The sequence below is a fragment of the Oncorhynchus gorbuscha genome, unplaced genomic scaffold, assembly GCF_021184085.1.
Source record: "Oncorhynchus gorbuscha isolate QuinsamMale2020 ecotype Even-year unplaced genomic scaffold, OgorEven_v1.0 Un_scaffold_2660, whole genome shotgun sequence".
Taxonomy (NCBI): Eukaryota; Metazoa; Chordata; class Actinopteri; order Salmoniformes; family Salmonidae; genus Oncorhynchus; species Oncorhynchus gorbuscha.
In genome coordinates, this window is record NW_025747111.1 from 7890 (window position 1) to 28915 (window position 21026).

The 21026-nt window shown below is 45.3% G+C and overlaps 2 protein-coding genes across 3 annotated transcripts; one reads left to right on the forward strand and one right to left on the reverse strand.

The window, feature by feature from the left end:
- Positions 1-1110: 1110 nt before the first annotated feature.
- LOC124026235 (protein SON-like) lies at positions 1111-3684 on the reverse strand. 2 transcript variants are annotated; one of them, XM_046339346.1, is made up of 3 exons: positions 1827-3684; positions 1327-1380; positions 1111-1192 (listed from the first exon to the last, which is right to left on the reverse strand). In XM_046339346.1, exons 1-2 carry the CDS (start codon positions 3558-3560, stop codon positions 1327-1329), a joined length of 1788 nt encoding a protein of 595 aa, XP_046195302.1. In that variant the 5' UTR covers positions 3561-3684; the 3' UTR covers positions 1111-1192. The 2 variants fall into 2 exon arrangements, with proteins under 2 accessions (XP_046195302.1, XP_046195303.1); XM_046339347.1 differs by having other exon boundaries at positions 1115-1192; positions 1327-1377.
- Positions 3685-9388: 5704 nt separating this feature from the next.
- On the forward strand, positions 9389-10776 carry zgc:113625 (uncharacterized protein LOC553227 homolog). The gene is made up of 2 exons (XM_046339345.1): positions 9389-9461; positions 10019-10776. Exons 1-2 carry the CDS (start codon positions 9389-9391, stop codon positions 10774-10776), a joined length of 831 nt encoding a protein of 276 aa, XP_046195301.1.
- Positions 10777-21026: the final 10250 nt, after the last annotated feature.

The following is a 21026-nucleotide window of genomic DNA, read 5'->3' on the forward strand; positions in this document are numbered from 1 at the left end:
ATGAACTCGTTAATCTTTCCCAAGCAAATCTTTCCTGGTGTCACACGATGCTAAGGTTACCTCAAGGCAAATACCTCCGCGATGAGACGGTAGCTTCAGTCTTTGCTAAGTCTTTCTTAACAACATTATAACAATTCTTATGAAATAAAATCGGTATTTCCCTTCAAAACTTGATAGGTATGGGCTTTGTTCTATTTTTATTGTCTTATTTTATCAATTTTCGTCACCAACGGTCATACTGTAACATCCATCCCTTTCTCAACGTCTCTCCCTCTCTTTTTTTCCCCCCAGGCCTCCCGATAACCAGGTCAACTCTCCCATTGGCCACAGCTTAACAAGCTTATTGGTCCAAATTTCAACTTAAAAGTTAACCAACTTATTCACTTTTACATTAAATAAATATTTATTCAAAAGAAATGCAATTAACAATATTACAGGAGCAACATTAACAATATTACAGGACCAATTCAATCACCTTTTAAATCTAATACCAATTTAATTTTAACAAATAAACTCACTACTTGGTTCTAAAAAGGGTATTACATGGCTTTGCAATCCAATTTAAGATTCTTCAAGTTGCCTAATGGCCCCAACTGTTGAGGCGAACGTAACTCTGGGAATATTTGATCATGGCCTGGGAATTTGGAGATCTCCTCCATCAGATTTTTAACTTGTTGACCCTCTGTGAAATTCTTTCTGAACACATGGTGCCTCTCCCCACAGAGATGTACTATATTTTTAAGATGAGGGTCTGTCTGGATGAACTGACCAATCTCGATATCTAGGTCCTCTCCATGAGTAAAGAAAACAATAGTTTTGGTTCTAATTTTTTCACCAAAATCACTTTCCAATTGTTTCAATATCCCTCTTTCACCCTCTGTGAATCGGCCGATCTGAATCACCAGTAAGTACACACTCAACCCTGTCTGACAGAGATCTCTGCATTCCTTAAGATGTTCGCTTGATTTTTCTACGTATTCATCAAAGAAGTCTGGGGTATCAATTACCCTAACTTGTGTTCCAAGTGCCTTCATCTCTATCCACTGACACTTTGTAGTTACAGGTACAGAGCTTGCATATGATAGAAAACTTTCCTGGACTTTGTTGTCAAGTCCCAAGATTAAGTTGCCACTCGCACTCTTTCCTGTGCCTGTCTGTCCCAGCAGCACGATGTTCAAAATGTTGCCTCCACCTAAAAACAATGGGAGGAGTAATGAAGAACTTCAATATGCCATCAACCACCCTTCTTGTCATTTGGCTTTCTATGGCTTCACAAGGTTTGATTCTTGTTACTAATGGAGAAAACCATGGTGAAATATTACTTACTCATTTGAGTTTGCACAGGATTAGACAACGCCCGATTCCCTGGATCCAGACCTGCTATTACAATGAGGGGTACAAGCAAGAGCAATACATTACTATAACTACTGTGAGATTACCTTATTATTAACATGCAATCAACTCTATATGAAATGGTCTTGCCTGTAAAAGGTTCATGCGGGATTTGACAAACAAAGTGGGTGCCCAGCCACACTTTTTGGTAAACAGCTGAGGGATGGGGCTGGAGAAATGGAACCACTCTCAAATTCATGGACAGAGTTACAGTATTGTGGCAATGACTGACCATTCGTGAGATCAAAATTACAGTTTCAACCGTGTTTTTGTCTGTTTCACATGAAATGATGAAAAATAATAAATAGCACTTTTAAATAGCAGTTCAAACGCAAGATAGAGAAGTTACAATAATGTACTAAAAGGTGACTGGGATAATAGGGAACCAGGGTATGACATTAGATGTATGACAATCTAAAAGCAGCCAACCCTACCTGAGATCCCTCTTTGCTCTGGTCCTTGGTGACCGGCAACATGAGCGGGTCTTTGGTGGCCGTCAGCATACTCTGGTCCTTGGTGGCCGTCATCACGCGCTGGTCCTTGGTGGCCGTCATCACGCACTGGTCCTTGGTGGCCATCAGAATGCACTGATTCTTGGTGGCTGTTAGCATGCGATGTTCCTGTGTGGCCGTCAGCATTCTCTTTTCCTGGGTGGCCGTCAGCATACTTTGGTCCTTGGTGGCCATCAGCATGCTCTGGTCCTCGGTGGCCGTCAGCATGCTCTGGTCCTCGGTGGCCGTCAGCATGCTCTGGTCCTCGGTGGCCGTCAGCATGCTCTGGTCCTCGGTGGCCGTCAGCATGCTCTGGTCCTCGGTGGCCGTCAGCATGCTCTTTTCCTCGGTGGCCGTCAACATGCTCTTTTCCTTGGTGGCCATCAGCATGCATTGGTCCATCGTGGCCTTGGTGGCCATCAGCATGCTCTGGTCCTCGGTGCCTGTCAACAGTCTCTTTTCCTTGGTGGCCGTCAGAAGACTTTGGTCCTTGGTTGCTGTCAGAATGCACTGGTCCATCGTGGCCTTGATGGATGTCAGCATGCTTTGGGCCTTGGTGGTTGTCAGCATGCGCTGGTCCTTGGTGGCCGTCATCATGCGCTGGTCCTTGGTGGCCGTCAGCATGCTCTTTTCCTCGGTGGCCGTCAGCATGCTCTTTTCCTCGGTGGCCGTCAGCATGCTCTTTTCCTCGGTGGCCGTCAGCATGCTCTTTTCCTCGGTGGCCATCAGCATGCATTGGTCCATCGTGGCCTTGGTGGCTGTCAGCATGCTCTGGTCCTTGGTGGCCGTCAACATGCGCTGTTCCTTGGTGGATGTCAGAATGCTCTGATCCTTGGTGGATGTCAGAATGCTCTGATCCTTGGTGGATGTCAGAATGCTCTGATCCTTGGTGGATGTCAGAATGCTCTGATCCTTGGTGGGCGTTTTGGCCGTCAGCATGCTCTGGTCCTTGGTGACCGTCAGCATGCGCTGGTCCTTGGACTCCATCAGCATGCACTGTTCCTTGGTGGCCATCAGCATGCATTGGTCCTTGGTGGCCGTCAGCATGCTCTGGTCCTTGGTGGCCGTCAGCATGCTCTGGTCCTTGGTGACCGTCAGCATGCGCTGGTCCTTGGACTCCATCAGCATGCGCTGTTCCTTGGTGGCCATCAGCATGCATTGGTCCTTGGTGGCCATCAGCATGCTCTGGTCCTTGGTGGCCATCAGCATGCTCTGGTCCTCGGTGGCCGTCAGCATTCTCTTTTCCTCGGTGGCCGTCAGCATACTTTGGTCCTTGGTGGCCGTCAGCATGCTCTGGTCCTCGGGGGCCGTCAGCATTCTCTTTTCCTTGGTGGCCGTCAGCATGCATTGGTCCATCGTGGCCTTGATGGATGTCAGAATGCTCTGGGCCTTGGTGGATGTCAGAATGCGCTGTTCCTTGGTGGCCGTCAGCATGCGCTGTTCCTTGGTGGCCGTCAGCATGCGCTGTTCCTTGGTGGCCGTCAGCATGCGCTGTTCCTTGGTGGCCGTCACCATGCGCTGTTCCTTGGTGGCCGTCACCATGCGCTGTTCCTTGGTGGCAGTCAACATGCGCTGTTCCTTGGTGGCCGTCAACATGCGCTGTTCCTTGGTGGCCGTCAACATGCGCTGTTCCTTGGTGGCCGTCAACATGCGCTGTTCCTTGGTGGCCGTCAGCATGCCCTAATTCTTGGTGGCCATCAGTATGCGGTGATTCTTTGTGGCCTTGGTGGTCGTCACCATGTTCTTGTCCTTGGTGGCCGTCAGCATGCGCTGTTCCTTGGTGGCCATCAGCATGCGCTGGTCCTTGGTGGCCATCAGCGTGCATTGGTCCATCGTGGCCTTGATGGATGTCAGAATGCTCTGGGCCTTGGTGGATGTCAGAATGCTCTGATCCTTGGTGGATGTCAGAATGCTCTGATCCTTGGTTTCCATCAGCATGCGCTGGTCCTTGGTGGCCGTCAGCATGCACTGTTCCTTGGTGTGCATCAGCATGCGCTATTCCTTGGTGGCCGTCACCATGCGCTGGTCCTTGGTGGATGTCAGATTGCGCTGTTACTTGGTGGCCATCAGCATTCTCTTGTCCTTGGTGGCCGTCAGCATACTTTGGTCCTTGGTGGCTGATAGAATGCATTGTTCCTTGGTGGATGTCAGAATGCTCTGATCCTTGGTGGCCATCAGCATGCTCTGGTCCTTGGTGGCCGTCAGCATGCTCTGGTCCTCGGTGGCCGTCAGCATGCTCTGGTCCTCGGTGGCCGTCAGCATGCTCTGGTCCTTGGTGGCCGTCAGCATTCTCTTTTCCTTGGTGGCCGTCAGCATACTTTGGTCCTTGGTGGCCGTCAGCATACTTTGGTCCATCGTGGCCTTGATGGATGTCAGAATGCTCTGGGCCTTGGTGGATGTCAGAATGCTCTGGGCCTTGGTGGATGTCAGAATGCTCTGGGCCTTGGTGGATGTCAGAATGCTCTGGGCCTTGGTGGATGTCAGAATGCTCGGATCCTTGGTGGATGTCAGAATGCTCGGATCCTTGGTGGATGTCAGAATGCTCGGATCCTTGGTGGATGTCAGAATGCTCGGATCCTTGGTGGATGTCAGAATGCTCGGATCCTTGGTGGATGTCAGAATGCTCGGATCCTTGGTTTCCGTCAGCATGCTCGGATCCTTTGACCGTCAGGTCAGGATCCTTGGTGGATGTCAGAATGCTCGGATCCTTGGTTTCCGTCAGCATGCTCGGATCCTTGGTTTCCGTCAGCATGCGCTGTTCCTTGGTTGCAGTCACCATGCGCTGGTCCTTGGTGGCCGTCACCATGCGCTGGTCCTTGGTGGCCGTCACCATGCGCTGGTCCTTGGTGGCCGTCACCATGCGCTGGTCCTTGGTGGCCGTCACCATTCGCTGGTCCTTGGTGGCCTTTTTGGCTCTCAGCATGTTCTTGTCCTTGGTGTCTGTCAGCATTCTCTTGTCTCTGGTGGCCGTCAGCATGCATTGGTCCATCGTGGCCTTGGTGGACATCAGCATGCGCTGGTCCTTGGTGGCTGTAATCATGCGATGGTCCTTGGTAACCTTGGTCGTCGTCACCATGCTCCGGTCCTTGGTGGCCATCAGCATGCACTGATTCTTGCTGGCAGTCAGCATGCTCTGATCCTTGGTGGGCGTTTTGGCCGTCAGCATGCTCTGGTCCTTGGTGACCGTCAGCATCCGCTGGTCCTTGGTTTCCATCAGCATGCGCTGTTCCTTGGTGGCCATCATCATGCATTGGTCCTTGGTGGCTGTCAGAATGCACTGGTCCATCGTGGCCTTGATGGATGTCAGCATGCTCTGTTCCTTGATGGCCGTCAGCATGCTCTTTTCCTTGGTGGCCGTCAGCATGCTCTTTTCCTTGGTGGCTGTCAACATTCTCTTTTCCTTGGTGGCCGTCAGCATGCTTTGGTCCTTGCTGGCCATCAGCATACTTTGGCCTATGGTGGCAGTCACCATGCGCTGGTCCTTGGTGGCGTCACCATGTGGGCCTGGACCGTCAGCATGCTGTGGGCCTTGGCCATGCTGTGGGTCACGGACGTCAGCATGCGCTGGCCTTGGTGGCTGCGTCACCATGTCAGCATGCGCTGGTCCTTGGTGGCCGTCACCATGCGCTGGTCCTTGGTGGCCGTCACCATGCGCTGGTCCTTGGTGGCCCGTCAGCATGCGCTGGTCCTTGGTGGCAGCGTCACCATGCGCTGGTCCTTGGTGGATGTCACCATGCGCTGGTCCTTGGTGGATGAATGCTGAGTCACCATGCGCTGGTCCTTGGTGGCAGTCACCATGCGCTGGTCCTTGGTGGCCAGTCACCATGCGCTGTCCTTGGTGGCCGTCACCATGCGCTCCTTGGTGGGTCACCATCCTTGGTGGCCGTCACCATGCGCTGGTCCTTGGTGGCCGTCACCATGCGCTGCCGTCAGCATGGTCCTTGGTGGCCGTCACCATGCGCTGGTCCTTGGTGGCCATCACCATGCGCTGGTCCTTGGTGGCTGTCAGCATGCTCTGATCCTTGGTGGCCATCAGCATGGGCTGGTCCTTGGTGGCCGTCACCACCATGCATGGTCTCTTTAATGCATTGGTCCATCGTGGAAGTGCAGCCATCAGCATGCTCTGGTCCTTGGTGGCATTCTGCATGCATTGGTCCATCGTGGCCTTGGTGGCCGTCAGCATGCTCTGATCCTTGGTGGCCGTCAGCATGCTATGCTGGTGTTTTGGTGGCTGTGATGTCAGCATGCTCTTGTCCTTGATGGCTGTCTTGCATGCTCTTGACCATCACCATGCGGTCCTTGGTGGCCATCAGCATGCATTGGTCCTTGGTGGCTGAATACTGGTCCATGCATTGATGGATGTCAGCATGCTCTGGTCCTTGTGGTCAGCATGCATTTCTGGCCTTGGTGGACATCAGCATGCGCTGGTCCTTGGTGGCTGTCATCATGCATGGTCCTTGGTGATGTCACCATCTCCGGTCCTTTCTGGCCTTGATCCTTGGTGGGCAGTCACCATGCTCTGGTCCTTGGTGGCAGTCACCATGTGTGGTCAGCATGCTCTGGTCCTTGGTCATCATTCTTTGGTCCTTGGTGGCCGTCAGCATGCATTGGTCCTTGGTGCCGTCAGCATTTTGGCCATCAGTGGCCTATGGTGGCAGTCACCATGCGCTGGTCCTTGGTGGGTGGCAGTCACCATGCGCTGGTCCTTGGTGGCTGTCATGCATGCATTGGCAGTCCATCGCTGGCCTTGGTGGACAGTCAGCATGCGCTGGTTTGGGCCGTCACCATGCGCTGGTCCTTGGTGGCTGTCAGCATGTTCTGATCCTTGGTGGCCATCAGCATGCACTGATTCTTGCTGGCTGTCAGCATGCTCTGATCCTTGGTGGCCATCAGCATGGGATGGTCCTTGATGGCCGTCAGCATTCTCTTTAACTTGATGGAAGGCAGCACACTTTGGTCCTTGATGGCATTCTGCATGCATTGGTCCATCGTGGCCTTGGTGGATGTCAGAATGCTCTGATCCTTGGTGGCCGTCAGCATGCTCTGGTTTTTGGTGGCTGTGAGCATGAGCTTGTCCTTGATGGCTGTCACCATGATTTGGCCATAGGTTTACGCAAGCATGCTGTGGTCCTTGGTGGCTGTCAGCATACTCTAGTCCTATGTGGCTTTGGTGGACATCAGTATGTTCTGGTCCTTGGTGGACATCATCATTCTTTGTTCCTTGGTGGCCGTCAGCATTCTCTTTTCCTTGGTGGAAGGCAGCACACTTTGGTCCTTGATGGCATTCTGCATGCATTGGTCCATCGTGGCCTTGGTGGACGTCAGCATGTTTTGGGCCTTGGTGGTTGTCATTATGCTCTGGTCTTTGGTGGCCGTCAGCATTCTCTTTTCCTTGGTGGCCGTGAGCATACTTTGGTCCTTGGTTGCCGCTAGAATGCACTCGTCCATCGTGGCCTTGGTGGACGTCAGCAACCTCTGATCCTTGGTTGCCGTCAGAATGCAATGGTACTTGGTGGCCTTTTAGGCCGTCAGCATGCTCTTGTCCTTGGTGGCCGTCAGCATGCTCTGGTTGTTGGTGGCTGTCAGCATGCTCTGATCCTTGGTGGCCGTCAGCATGCTCTGGTTGTTGGTGGCTGTCAGCATTTGCTGGTCCTTGGTGGCCATCACCGTGCTTTGGCCTTGGTGGCCGTCAGCATTTGCTGGTCCTTGGTGGCCGTCACCATGCTGTGGGCCTTGGCGGACGTCAGCATGCTGTGGGCCTTGGCGGCGTCAGCATGCTGTGGGCCTTGGCGGACGTCAGCATGCTGTGGGCCTTGGCGGACGTCAGCATGCTGTGGGCCTTGGCGGACGTCAGCATGCTGTGGGCCTTGGCGGACGTCTGCATGCTGTGGGCCTTGGCGGACGTCAGCATGCTGTGGGCCTTGGCGGACGTCAGCATGCTGTGGGCCTTGGCGGACGTCAGCATGCTGTGGGCCTTGGCGGACGTCAGCATGCTGTGGGCCTTGGCGGACGTCAGCATGCTGTGGGCCTTGGCGGACGTCAGCATGCTGTGGGCCTTGGCGGACGTCAGCATGCTGTGGGCCTTGGCGGACGTCAGCATGCTGTGGGCCTTGGTGGCCTTTTTGGCCATCAGTATGGTGGCCGTCAGCATGTTCTTGTCCTTGGTGGCCGTCAGCACGCTGTGGTCCTTGGTGTCCGTCAGCATTCTCTGGTCCTTGGTGGCCGCCAGCATTCTCTGGTCCTTGGTGGCCACCAGCATGCTCTAGTCCTTGGTGGCCATCAGCATGCATTGGTCCATCGTTGCCTTGGTGGACTTCAGCATGCTCTAGTCCTTGGTGGCCGTCATCCTGCTCTGTCCCTTGGTGGCCGCCAGCATGCTCTAGTCCTTGGTGGCCGCCAGCATGCTCTAGTCCTTGGTGGCCGTCATCCTGCTCTGTACCTTGGTGGCCGCCAGCATGCTCTAGTCCTTGGTGGCCGTCAGCCTTTACTTGACGCAGTTTGGATATTAAGCATGTTAGCATTACAAGTAAGGTTATTTGTTCTCTTGATAAGGTTAGAAAATAAAGATAATTCAGGTATGTGCAATTTGGTCTTACATTTTATTTCCCATAGTTAACCGTCTTCTTTCCACTACAGCTCTGTACTTTAATTGTTTGCGATCATTGCGTCACTTTGAGTAGAATATCACAAATCTTCAGTTTTTAGTATATTGTTTCCTACTAAATTATTCTGGGATCCTTTCTTTCCCAACAGAACAATGGTAGACCTATATTTACTTTCCGCAGCACCTAGTTGAAATCAAAATGTCAGAACATCCTCATTTGAAATGGGTTTCAAACATCAGATAGCCTACCACTTTCCCGATATCTGTAACCATGTGACCACAATCTAACAAAACTCTGATTTGGATGCAAGATGATAGATTGTTATATAATTTGACCATCCATGAGATCAAATTATAGTTTTAACCATATTTTGAAGCTATACATTTAGTTTACATTAGCATTGCACCAAACTCAGACTGTAGCTTTAAAGGTGTTCCTTCTGACAAATGTATTGCATAGTATTTTGTGCAAAGCTTATTTAATGTTGACATTTCGACAAGAAAATGTTGAAACGCACACTGATTGACAGTTCATAGTAAAAAATCAATTACAGGATTATATTTTATCTGATAACTATGTGTTTGCCATGTTGACACCTCATTAATGATGCATGTTCTCTGAACTCGCGTGAGTTTTAGGAAAACAGACTCATATTAATACAAATGAAATATACAAGAAAGAAGTCAAACTTACTTTGAGACATGACGAATTCCGTGACAAGAATAAAGGAAAGGGGAAGTCTTCAATGTTTGGTCTGTAAAAGTCTGAGAGACAAGGAGTTTTGCCTTTTCATCTTATACTGAGTGGGTGGTTCTTAACGAGACAGCTTGGGAGATAAAATAGGAAAAACACTGAATCACTGAATTTCCTTGAATACATTTTCAATTGACTCAAGACACAATGGGTGATTTATTTTCTACTCCTGCACCCCGTCATCCGGGACCCCGTGTTCCTGCACCCTCTGTTCCTGCAGGTGAGAATGATAATTCAACTGGTATTTACTGTAAAATCGAATGAATAAGGAACCATGGAAGGATTGCTGTATCTTACAGCGCTATTTATTTCAGAATAATAATTGTTTGTTGTTAAACCATATAAAGATTTAACAAAAAACATTTAACATACACTAAAATATGTTGCCTGCTTGGAAAATATAAAATATTAACTGTCAAGTGTTATTACTGCAAGAAAAGTCTATATGCAACTATGTGCATATTCAGAATTTTTTTAGTCTCATTTTTATTTTGGAGATATAAAAGACATTGAGTGTTCTTATATTCATTATCCCAGCTTTTTCCATTTGAGAAACATTTGTGAAACACTGAAATTAGCCAAATGATGCATAGGTCCATGTTTAACATGTTGAACACACTATATACATATCTGTTATCACAGATTACATGTTAGTAAACAATAACAATATTCTTGTGTAATGATGTGTCAATTACATGTCAGCTTCTTTGATTTCACACTGCCTTGTTGTCGAGTGCATGAAGAGTTATATTATATGATATGTTATTGTATTTGCAGGCCCTGACCTGAGAATTGTGCTAATTGGAAAAACTGGAGTAGGAAAAAGTGCTGTAGGAAACACCATTCTGGGGTACAACTCATTTCAATCTTGTGTCAGTGCTACCTCTGTGACTGGCACTTGTGAAAAGGCTGAAATTAAAGAAAATAGAATGATACAGGTGGTGGATACACCAGGGATTCTAGATACAGAGAGAACTTCTGAGAATATAAAAAATGAGATTGTCAAATGTATTCAGGTCTCCTCCCCTGGTCCTCATGTCTTCCTGCTGGTGATCGCAGTGGGCAGATTCACTAAAGAAGAACAGAATTCTGTGGCGGCCCTGGAAAGACTTTTTGGAGAAGAGGCTTTGAAATATATGATTGTATTGTTTACTCGTGGTGATGACCTTAATGATCGATCAATACAAGACTATGTACGTAATGGTCATGTCAAGCTCAGAGAAGTGATTCAACGTTGTGGCAGCAGATTCCATGTTTTCAACAAAAAAGAAAAGGACAGAAGACAAGTTGTTGATCTGATCAAGAAGGTTGATGACATGTTGGCAGCAAATGGAGGAGGACACTACACTGATGAAATGTATCAGGAGGCAGAGAGCAAGATTCAACAGCAAAACGTCCCAAGGGAACAGGCAGAGTTAAAAACATACGACTTCTCATTCCAACCTGAGCTCCTGCAAAGAGTAGTTGAGTTTCAAGACATACTTAACAATGGGAATGATGATCGAAACATAACTGTGCCTACAACTTCTCCATGAGAGGACACTTCTTTATATGACAACTGATGTGAACCATAAACGTTCAGTTCTTTATACAATAAACTTTGTTCATCATTAAAAGGTCAATCTGCAGATCAAACCATGACTAAGGGGGTACCCCGCCACTGTATTGGTAAAAAGCTGAGTGATGTTGCTGGAGAAATGTAAACACTCTCAAATGAATTTACAGGGCTATGGATACATGGATAACTTTAGCCATGTGTTGAGGCTAGGTAGCAATTGGTTACATTTACAGTGTTTACAAACATTGAAGTGAAACAATGTCAAATCTTCATTTCTGATGCGGTACGACAGTTGAACTAAGATAATGAGCCATCTGTAAGTTATATTCTTCAATAAACAATGGGTATATATCATTAATTTAAAAGTATAAAACAAATTGATGTAGCAATTGCAAATGTACCCTTTTATGAATCAGATGACAAGCTGTATTTACTCAAATGTTAAATATTATGAATACAATGCGAAAACAAATTGTGAAATTAAAGTTTTATATCAATTAATTGACTGACTGATTGTTTTGATAAGCTTTTAAACTACTAAGTCTAGGCTACTCTGTTTAGAAGCAGAGAGCTACAGTAGAAAAGCACTCAACCTAAACCAACAACTCATAGGTCTAGTCCCCCTTGAGCCCACTCAACCTAAACCAATAACTCATAGGTCTAGTCCCCCTTGAGCCCACTCAACCTAAACCAATAACTCATAGGTCTAGCCCCCCTTGAGCCCACTCAGCCTAAACCAACAACTCATAGGCTTTCTCTGATATGGTGTGCATTTTAATTTACACCTGCACTTCAATCCCAGATTAAACCACAAAGACCAAGGAGCTTTTGAAATAGCTCATAAAGAAGGGCACTCAGGGTCAGCCCTAGCCTGTTGGGGGCACTAAAGTGAGATTTGGTTGGCAGGCAAAACTATTTCGTAGCAGCATTCTTGACGGCGAAGAGAAACATGTACGTTTTAAAGTACATTTCCTGCAATTCTACCCATTTTGCCAAGATGTATGCCATGTTAATGATATCTGAGTGACAGTAACTAACAAAATCAATAGGGCCCGGTGGAGGTCAGGGCTCCTGGGCACATGTCCTGAGTGTCCGGTAGGTATCCGGCCATGAGTACTGCACGTTTAGATAGTTTAACCAGCTAACTTACCAATAAAAAAAATAGCTGACATGGCTTAGTTGATATGCTAATTGAGTGACTGTCAATGACTGACATACGCTCCTCCCCTCCGGCGTTCGATGTCGCCGGTATACTAACCATCAGTACTGGGATCTATCGTTATGCGCACCTGCACGTCATCATCAGCTACACCTGGACTCCATTACCCCCACTTATTCTCTCCCCTATATCTGGCATTCTCTTAGGTTCTTTCCTCGGTCAGTATTGGTGTTTCATGTCTATACGCTACTAGTGTTAGTTATATTGTTCCGTTTATTATTAAACTCACCACCTACGTATTAAACAACTCCCAGCGTATATGTTACACTGAAGCACACATTTTTAAACTGCACCATGTTCATTGTACTATTCTAACGCTCAACAGTAAGTTAAGACCCTGGCTGTGTTCCTAAATAAAAAATGTGTACAAATTGTGATTGGTGAAGTTAATAATCAAGCATGACAAAATGGACCAACATCATAGATTTTATTTGATCAATGCAACTATTTGTTGATGGGTTCAGATTTTTGGTTGTTGCACTCGCTACAGATGGCTATAACGGATCGCTAATGCAGGAATATTAAAGGCCTAGTGCACTACTTTTGTGAAATATAAATACTACTAAAATAAAAATGTTTATTTATAAATAAATCAGGGGGTGCTGCAGCACTCACAACACCCCTACTTCCCACACAGCAATTGAGATCAAGGTCAAACACAGATGCTGACAAAACAGTAATAATGAATACGCAGCATTTGGTTTTATTACCATTGATAATGGTTTATTTTATTTTGTTTCATGTGTATTATGACAGCTAAATGCTGAATTACATTAGCACATACATGAGATACAACAAATTGAAAAGAATCATAATAGAATAGAATAGAATCATTTGGGAGTTGAGGAATAATGGAGGTAGAAAGGTTTGAGCGGTGGAGTGAGGAAGGAACATCTTGACTACAGAGGCTAGAGCAATACTGCCCTACAAAGGCAAAGAGAAGTCTACACAAACAGTAAATCTGAGAATAATTGATTTAAAGTTTTACTGTCCAGACAAATCATTTGTAGGTATATACAGTAAGTGATAATGCATTGATGTTTTATCTTGTTAGGAAGGAATTTTTTATTCATATCAACCATGACCACTGATCCGACCTATGAACCCTAAAATGCTGACACTGCACTCTGCCTTTGTGTGTCCTTAATCAACTATATGGGTTATGCAAAAGCAAAGTGCACTAAAATCTAAATGTGTTTATCCAACTTTCTTGTTGTTTTTCTGAGTAATGGAAACAGTTTGAGAGTTCTAACCACTGTTTTTAAAGCTGCAATATGTAGCTTGTTCTGCAACCCGACCAAATTCACATAGACATTCTATATAATGTTTTATAGATCTGTCATTCTCATTGAACGTATGTCTAAAAAAATGGTAGAGCTGTTTTATGTGCACTATTTTCTTATTTTTGCATATTTTACTTAAGGTTTTATACACCAGCTGAAAATATATATTTTTTCGTTATTGAACAGATATTTCACAACGGTTTAGATGCTACAATGATTCTCTACATTATACTTGCTTGTTTTGTCACATAAACTGAAATTAGGCGAACCATTTGATTTTTAGCAACCAGGAAATGGTGGAGCGACACTGCAAAATGCAGCCATTGATTCCAAGTCTTGCTAAAAAGTGACAAGGGGTTAGACACATTAAATCCTCAAAATGACTGACAGTGATTCAGAGGTCATGGTTATCCCACTAATGGGTAACAACAATTAAGGATATTCATACTCTATTTATATTCATTAAGAGCTACAAGAACACAAAAACATATAGCCATAAAAAAGATGACACTGTTTTCCTCCGTTACTCATTTCTCTGGTAACGTTTTTAGGACGTGGTGTCAAATCAAATCAAACTTTGTCACATGTGCCAAATACAACAAGGGTAGACCTTACCGTGAAATGCTTACTTACAAGCCCCTAAACACAGTGCAGCTCAAGAAGAGTTAAGAATTAAGAAAACATTTACCTAATAGACTAAAACAAAAAATTGTAATAATAAGTATGTTAATGGGGGCCTGTTCGACCCTCCTTTTCCTGTAGTCCACGATCATCTCCTTTGTCTTGTTCACATTGAGGGAGAGGTTGTTGTCCTGGCACCACACTGCCAGTTCTCTGACCTCCTCCCCATAGGCCGTCTCATCGTTATTGGTGATCAGGCCTAACACTGTTGTGTCATCTGCAAACTTAATGATGGTGCTCGTGTTTGGCCACCCAGTAGTGGGTGAACAAGGAGCACAGGAGGGGACTAAGTACACACCACTGAGATGCCCCAGTGTTAAGGATCAGTGTGGCAGACGTGTTGTTGCCGACTATTACCACCTGGGGGCGGCCCGTCAGGAAGTCCAGGATCCAGTTGCAGAGGAGGTGTTTATTCCCATAGTCCTTAGCTTAGTGATGAGCTTCGTGGGCACTATGGTGTTGAATGCTGAGCTGTAGTCAATGAACAGCATTCTCACATAGGTGTTCCTTTTGTCCAGGTGAGAAATGGCAGTGTGGATTGAGATTGAGATTTGGTGTCATCTGTGGATCTGTTGCGAATTGGTCTAGCAAGTCCGGGAGGATGGTGTTGATGTGAGCCATGACCGGCCTTTCAAAACACTTCATGGCTACCGACGTGAGTGCTACGGGGCGGTAATAATTTAGGCAGGTTACCTTCGCTTCCTTGGGCACAGGGACTATGGTGGTCTGCTTGAAACATGTAGGTATTACAGACTCGATCAGGCAGAGGTTGAAAATGTCAGTGAAAACACATGACAATTGGTCTGCGCATGCTTTGAGTACGCATCATGGTAATCCGTCTGGCCCAGCGGCTTTGTGAATGTTGACCTGTCTAAAGGTTTTGTTCACATTGGCTACCGAGAGCATTATCACACAGTCATCCAGAACAGCTGGTGCTCTCGTGCATGCTTCAGTGTTGCTTGCCTTGAAGAGAGTATAATAGGCATTTAGCTCATCTGGTAGGCTTGCGTCACTGGGCAGCTCACGTCTGGGTTTCCCTATGTAGTCCGTAATAGTTTGCAAGCCCTGCCACATCCGACGAGCGTGAGAGCCGGTGTACTAGGATTACATCTTAGCTCGTCTGAGGGCATAGCAGGATTTCTTATAAGCGTCTTGAATAGTATCCCGGTCCTTGAAAGTGGCAGCTCCAGTCTTTAGCTCGGTGCGGATATTGCCTGTAATCCATGGCTTCTGGTTGGGATATGTACGTACAGTCACTGTGGAGATGACGTCGTCGATGCACCTATTGATTAAGCCAATGACTGAGGTGATGTACTCCTCAATGCCATTGGATGAATCCCGGAACATATTCCAGTCTGTGCTAATGAAAGAGCTGCAGTGTAGCATCCGTGTCATCTGACCACTTCCATATTGAGAGATTCACTGGTACTTCCCGTATTAGTTTTTGCTTGTAAGCAGGAATCAGGATGATAGAATTATGGTCAGATTTGCCAAACGTAGGGTGGGGGTGAGCTTTGTATGCATCTGTGTGTGGAGTAAAGGTGGTCTAGGATTGTTTCCCATCTGCTTGCACATGTGACATGTTAAAAATATAGTAAATTTGATTTAAGTCTGCCTGCATTAAAGTCCCCTGCCACTAGGAGCCCCACATCTGGGTAAGCATTTTCTTGTTTACTTATGGCCTTAGAGTTGGTTGAGAGCGGTCTTAACGACAGCTTCGTTCTGTGGTGGTAAATAGACAGCTACTAATAATATAGATGAGAACTTTCTTGGTAGATACAGTTGAAGTCGGAATTTTACATGCACTTAGGTTGGAGTCATTAAAACTCATTTTCCAACCACTCCACAAATTTCTTGTTAACAAACCGTAGTTTTGGAAGGCGGTTAGGACATCTTTGTGCATGACACAGATCATTTTTCCAACAATTGTTTACAGACAGATTTGTTCACTTATAATTCACTGTATCACAGTTCCAGTGGGTCAGAATGTTACATACACTAAGTTGACTGTGCCTTTAAACAGCTTGGAAAACAAATTGTAGACCTCCACAATTCTGGTTCATCCTTGGGAGCAATTTCCAAACGCCAGAAGGTACCACGTTCATCTGTACAAACAATAGTACGCAAGCATAAACACCATGGGACCACACAGACATCATACCACTCAGGAAGGAGACGTGTTCTGTCTCCTAGAGATGAACGTACTTTGGTGTGAAAAGTGCAAATCAATCCCAGAACAACAGCAAAGGACCTAGTGAAGATGCTAGATGAAAGTTACAATATCTATATCCACAGCAAAAAGAGTCCTATATCGACATAACCTGAAAGGCCGCTCAGCAAGGAAGAAGCCACTGCTCCAAAACCGCCATAAAAAAGCCAGACTACATTTTGCAACTGCACATGGGGACAAAGATCTTACTTTTTGGAGAAATGTCCTCTGGTCCGATGAAACAAAAATAGAACTGTTTGGCCATAATGACCATCGTTATGTTTGGAGAAAATAGGGGAAAGCTTGCAAGCCAAAGAACACCATCCCAACCGTGAAGCACGGGGGTGGCATCATCATGTTGTCGGGGTACTTTGCTGCAGGAGGGACTGGTGCACTTCACAAAATAGATGGCATCATGAGGTAGGAAAGTTAAGTGGATATATTGAAGAAACAGCTCAAGACATCAGTCAGGAAGTTAATGCTTGGCCGGAAATGGGTCTTCCAAATAGACAAAGACCCCAAGCATAATTCCAAAGTTGTGGCAAAATGGCTTAAGGACAACAAAGTCAAGATATTGGAGTGGCCATCACAAAGCCCTAACCTCAATCCCATAGAACCTTTCTGGGCAGAACTGAAAAAGTGTGTGAGCAAGGAGGCCTACAAACCCGACTCAGTTACAACAGCTCTGTCAGGAGGAATGGGCCAACTTATTGTGGGAAGCTTGTGGAAGGCTACCCAAAACGTTTGACCCAAGTTAAACAATTTAAAGGCAATGCTGCCAAATACTAATTGAATGTATGTAAACTTCTGACCCACTGGAAATGTGATGAAAGAAATACAAGCTGAAATAAATCATTCTCTACTATCATTCTGGCATTTCACATTCTTAAAATAAAGTGGTGATCCTGACTGACCAAAGACAGGGAATTTTTACTAGGACTAAATGTCAGGAATAGTCAATAACTGAGTTTACATTTATTTGCCTAAGGTATATGTAAACCTCCAACTTCAACTGTATATATGGGGTATACAATCTTCCCAGCTCTGCAGATTTTGCTATGAGGAGGCAGAGTCATTTATTTTGGTATTGTCCATATGTAGCTCGTTTTTGGTCACAGGTCCAGGAATGGCTGAAGATTTGAAACATTTTCCTAGAACTAACACTGCAGATAGCAAACATTTGAAAAGCCATAGTCAAATCAAATCATATTTTTAAAAATTAAAAAATATATTTTTGCAAACTGTAGAAGCTATGAGAATAGCAAGGTTCAGTACTTTTGTGAAGCTCACAGCACAGTTGAAAAATGTAATGCAAATAGAAATCCAAAATGGATGGTGTTGAGAGATAGATGGGAGGGGTTGAATGGAGCTGAAGGGTGGGACTAATAAGATAACCAACATACGGGGTCTGTAAAATGAATATAGCTTCAGAAATGTTGTGAAATAGCACAGTTACAAATAGAACTTTGCTACACAGTTACAAATAGAATCAAACTGGATGGACATCAGAAATAGAGGAAGGACTAAAAACAAGCAAAATAAAACTAATGTGAAATAAAAGCGTCTGCTAAATGGCATATATATTATATATATTAAATAGATTGTGTATGTAAAATGTGTTATTGTTTATTAGTTTTCTCCAATTGAGGGAAGGGTGGCAGGGAATAATAAAGGTATATTCAAAAAAATATGTGTATCTATAAAGGTATATAGATATGGTATAAGGGTATGTGTGTGTGTATATACAGTGCCTTGCGAAAGTATTCGGCCCCCTTGAACTTTGCGACCTTTTGCCACATTTCAGGCTTCAAACATAAAGATATAAAACTGTATTTTTTTGTGAAGAATCAACAACAAGTGGGACACTTGTCATGAAGTGGAACAACATTTATTGGATATTTCAAACTTTTTTTAACAAATCAAAAACTGAAAAATTGGCCGTGCAAAATTATTCAGCCCCTTTACTTTCAGTGCAGTAAACTCACTCCAGAAGTTCAGTGGGGATCTCTGAATGATCCAATGTTGACCTAAATGACTAATGATGATAAATACAATCCACCTGTGTGTAATCAAGTCTCCGTATAAATGCACCTGCACTGAGATAGTCTCAGAGGTCCGTTAAAAGCGCAGAGAGCATCATGAAGAACAAGGAACACACCATAATGTTTATTTAAATACATAAACTGAACACTACAAAATACAAAACAATAAACGTGAAATGAACGAAACAGTCCCGTGTGGTACGAACACTGACACGGAGACAAACACCCACCACCCAAAACTGAAACACAGGCTACCTAAGTATGATTCTCAATCAGGGACAACAATTGACAGCTGCCTCTGAGAACCATACTAGGCCGAACTCAAAAACAGACAAACAGACTGCCCACCCAACTCACGACCTGACCATACTAAAACAAAGATAAAAAACAGAACTATGGTCAGAACGTGACACAGGAAATAAGCCTGTCAATTAGCTTGGTTAAAAATTAACCCAGATGGAGAATGTCAAATCTAGCTATGGTAACTTAGCTAGCCAGTTAACTTAGCTAACATTAGCTAACAAGTGAAACAATGTCAGAGACTGTCCAGAATATGTGTCAGACTAAGCTAGTTAAGGGTAGGGTACTATGAAAGACACTGACATAGTTAGCTATCCAAACGTTGACAGAAGAAATGTAGTTATATTCCACGACAACACTTCAGAAAGCTAGAGTTAAAATCAAATAAAATGTTATTTGTCACATGCGCCAAAAGCTTACTTACAAGCCCTTAACCAAAAAAAGCAGTTTTTCAAAAAATATGTGTTAAGTAAAATTAGATAAGTAAAAAATAAAATGTATTAATTAAAGAGCAGCTGTAACAATATTGAGGCTATATACAGGGGGTACCAGTACAGAGTCAATGTGCGGGGCACCGGTTAATTGAGGTAATATGTACTGTCATGCCCTGATCTGTTTCACCTGTCCTTGTGCTAGTCTCCACCCACCTACAGGTGTCGCCCATCTTCCCCATTATCTCCTGAGTACTTACGCCTGTGTTTTATGTTTGTCTGTCGCCAGTTTGTCTTGTTTGTTCCCCCCCAAGTCTCTCTTTTTCCTCACCCTCCTGGTTTTGACCATTCACATGGCCCCACTCTGGATTACAGACCTCTGCCTGACCCGAGCCTGCCTGTCATCCTGTACCTTTGCCCCACTACTCTGGATTATTGACCCGGCCTGCCTTGACCGGTCACTTGCCTGCCCCTGTTGCTGTAATAAACATTGTTACTTCAACACAGTCTGCATTTGGGTCTTGAAACGTGATAATGTACATGTAATTAGAGTTAAAGGGACTATGTATAGATAATGAACAGAGAGTAGCAGCAATGTAAAAGGGGGGGCAATTCAAATAGTCTGGGTAGCCATTTGATTAGCTGTTCAACAGTCTTATGGCTTGGTGGTAGAAGCTGTTAAGAAGTCTTTTGGACCTAGACGTACCGCTTGCCGTGCGAAAAGCAGAGAGAACAGTCTATGACTAGGGTGGCTGGAGTCTTTTATTATTTTTAGCGCCTTCCTCTGACACTGCCTGGTATACAGGTCCTGGATGGCAGGAAGCTTGGCCCCAGTGATGCACTGGGCCGTACGAACAGGATCCAGTTGCAGAGGGAGGTGTTTAGTCCCAGGGTCCTGAGCTAAGTGATGACTTTTGAGGGCACTATGGTGTTGAATGTTGTAGTCAATGAAAAGCCTTCTCACATAGGTGTTCCTTTTGTCCAGATAAGAAAGGACAGTGTGGAGTGCAATAGATATTGCATCATCTGTGGATCTGTTGTGTGAAGACACAAATGTCAGTGAAGACACTTGCCAGTTGGTCAGCGCATGCTCTGATAACACATCCTGGTAGTCCATCTGGCCCTGCGGCCTTGTGAATGTTGACCTGTTTAAAGGTCTTACTCACATCAGCTACGGAGAGCGTGATCATGCATGTTTCAGTGTTACTTGCCTCGAAGCGAGAATATAAGTAATTTAGCTCATCTGGTAGGCTCGTGTCACTGGGCAGCTTGCAGCTGTGCTTCCCTTTGTAATAGTTTGCAAGCCCTGCCACATCCAACGAACGTCGGAGCCGGTATAGTACGATTGATTCAATCTTGGTCCTGTAATTGACACTTTGCCTGTTTGATGGTTTGTTGGAGGGCATAGCAGAATTTCTTATAAGCGTACGGATTAGTTTCCCACTCGTTGAAAGCAGCAGCTCTAGCTTTTGGCTCAGTGCGGATGTTGCCTGTAATCCATGGCTTCTGGTTGGGGTATGTACGCATAGTCACTGTGGGGATGACGTTATCGATGCACTTATTGATGAAGCCAGTGACTGATGTGGTGTACTCCTCAATGCCATCAGAAGAGTCACGGGCATCATTTTCCAGTCTGTGATAGCAAAACAGTCCTGTAGCTTAGCATCTGTTTCATCTGAACACTTTTTGTATTGACCGAGTCACTGGTGCTTCCTGCTTTAGTTTTTGCTTGTAAGCAGGAATCAGCAGGTTATAGGTTATGGTCAGATTTGCCAAATGGAGGGCAAATGAGAGCTTTGTACGCATCTCTGTGTGTGCAGTAAAGGTGGTCTAGAGTTGTTTACCCTCTGGTTGCACATTTAACATGCTGGGAGAAATGAGGTAAAATCGATTTAAGTTTCCCTGCATTAAAGTCCCCGACCACTAGGAGCGGCGCTTCTGGATGAATGTTTTCCTGTTTGCTTATGACCGTATACAGCTACTGAGTGCGGTCTTAGTGCCAGTTTCGGTTTGTGGTGGTAAATAAACAGCTACGAAGAATATAGATGAAAACTCTCATGGT

Coding starts and splice junctions, on each gene's coding strand:
- zgc:113625 (XM_046339345.1), top strand. CDS start 9,389: ATGGGTGATTTATTTTCTACTCCTGCACCCCGTCATCCGGGACCCCGT. Junction 9,462..10,018: donor TGCACCCTCTGTTCCTGCAG/GTGAGAATGATA, acceptor TTGTATTTGCAG/GCCCTGACCTGAGAATTGTG.
- LOC124026235 (XM_046339346.1), bottom strand. CDS start 3,560: ATGCTGACGGCCACCAAGGAACAGCGCATGTTGACGGCCACCAAGGAA. Junction 1,381..1,826: donor AGAGCAAAGAGGGATCTCAG/GTAGGGTTGGCT, acceptor TCATTGTAATAG/CAGGTCTGGATCCAGGGAAT.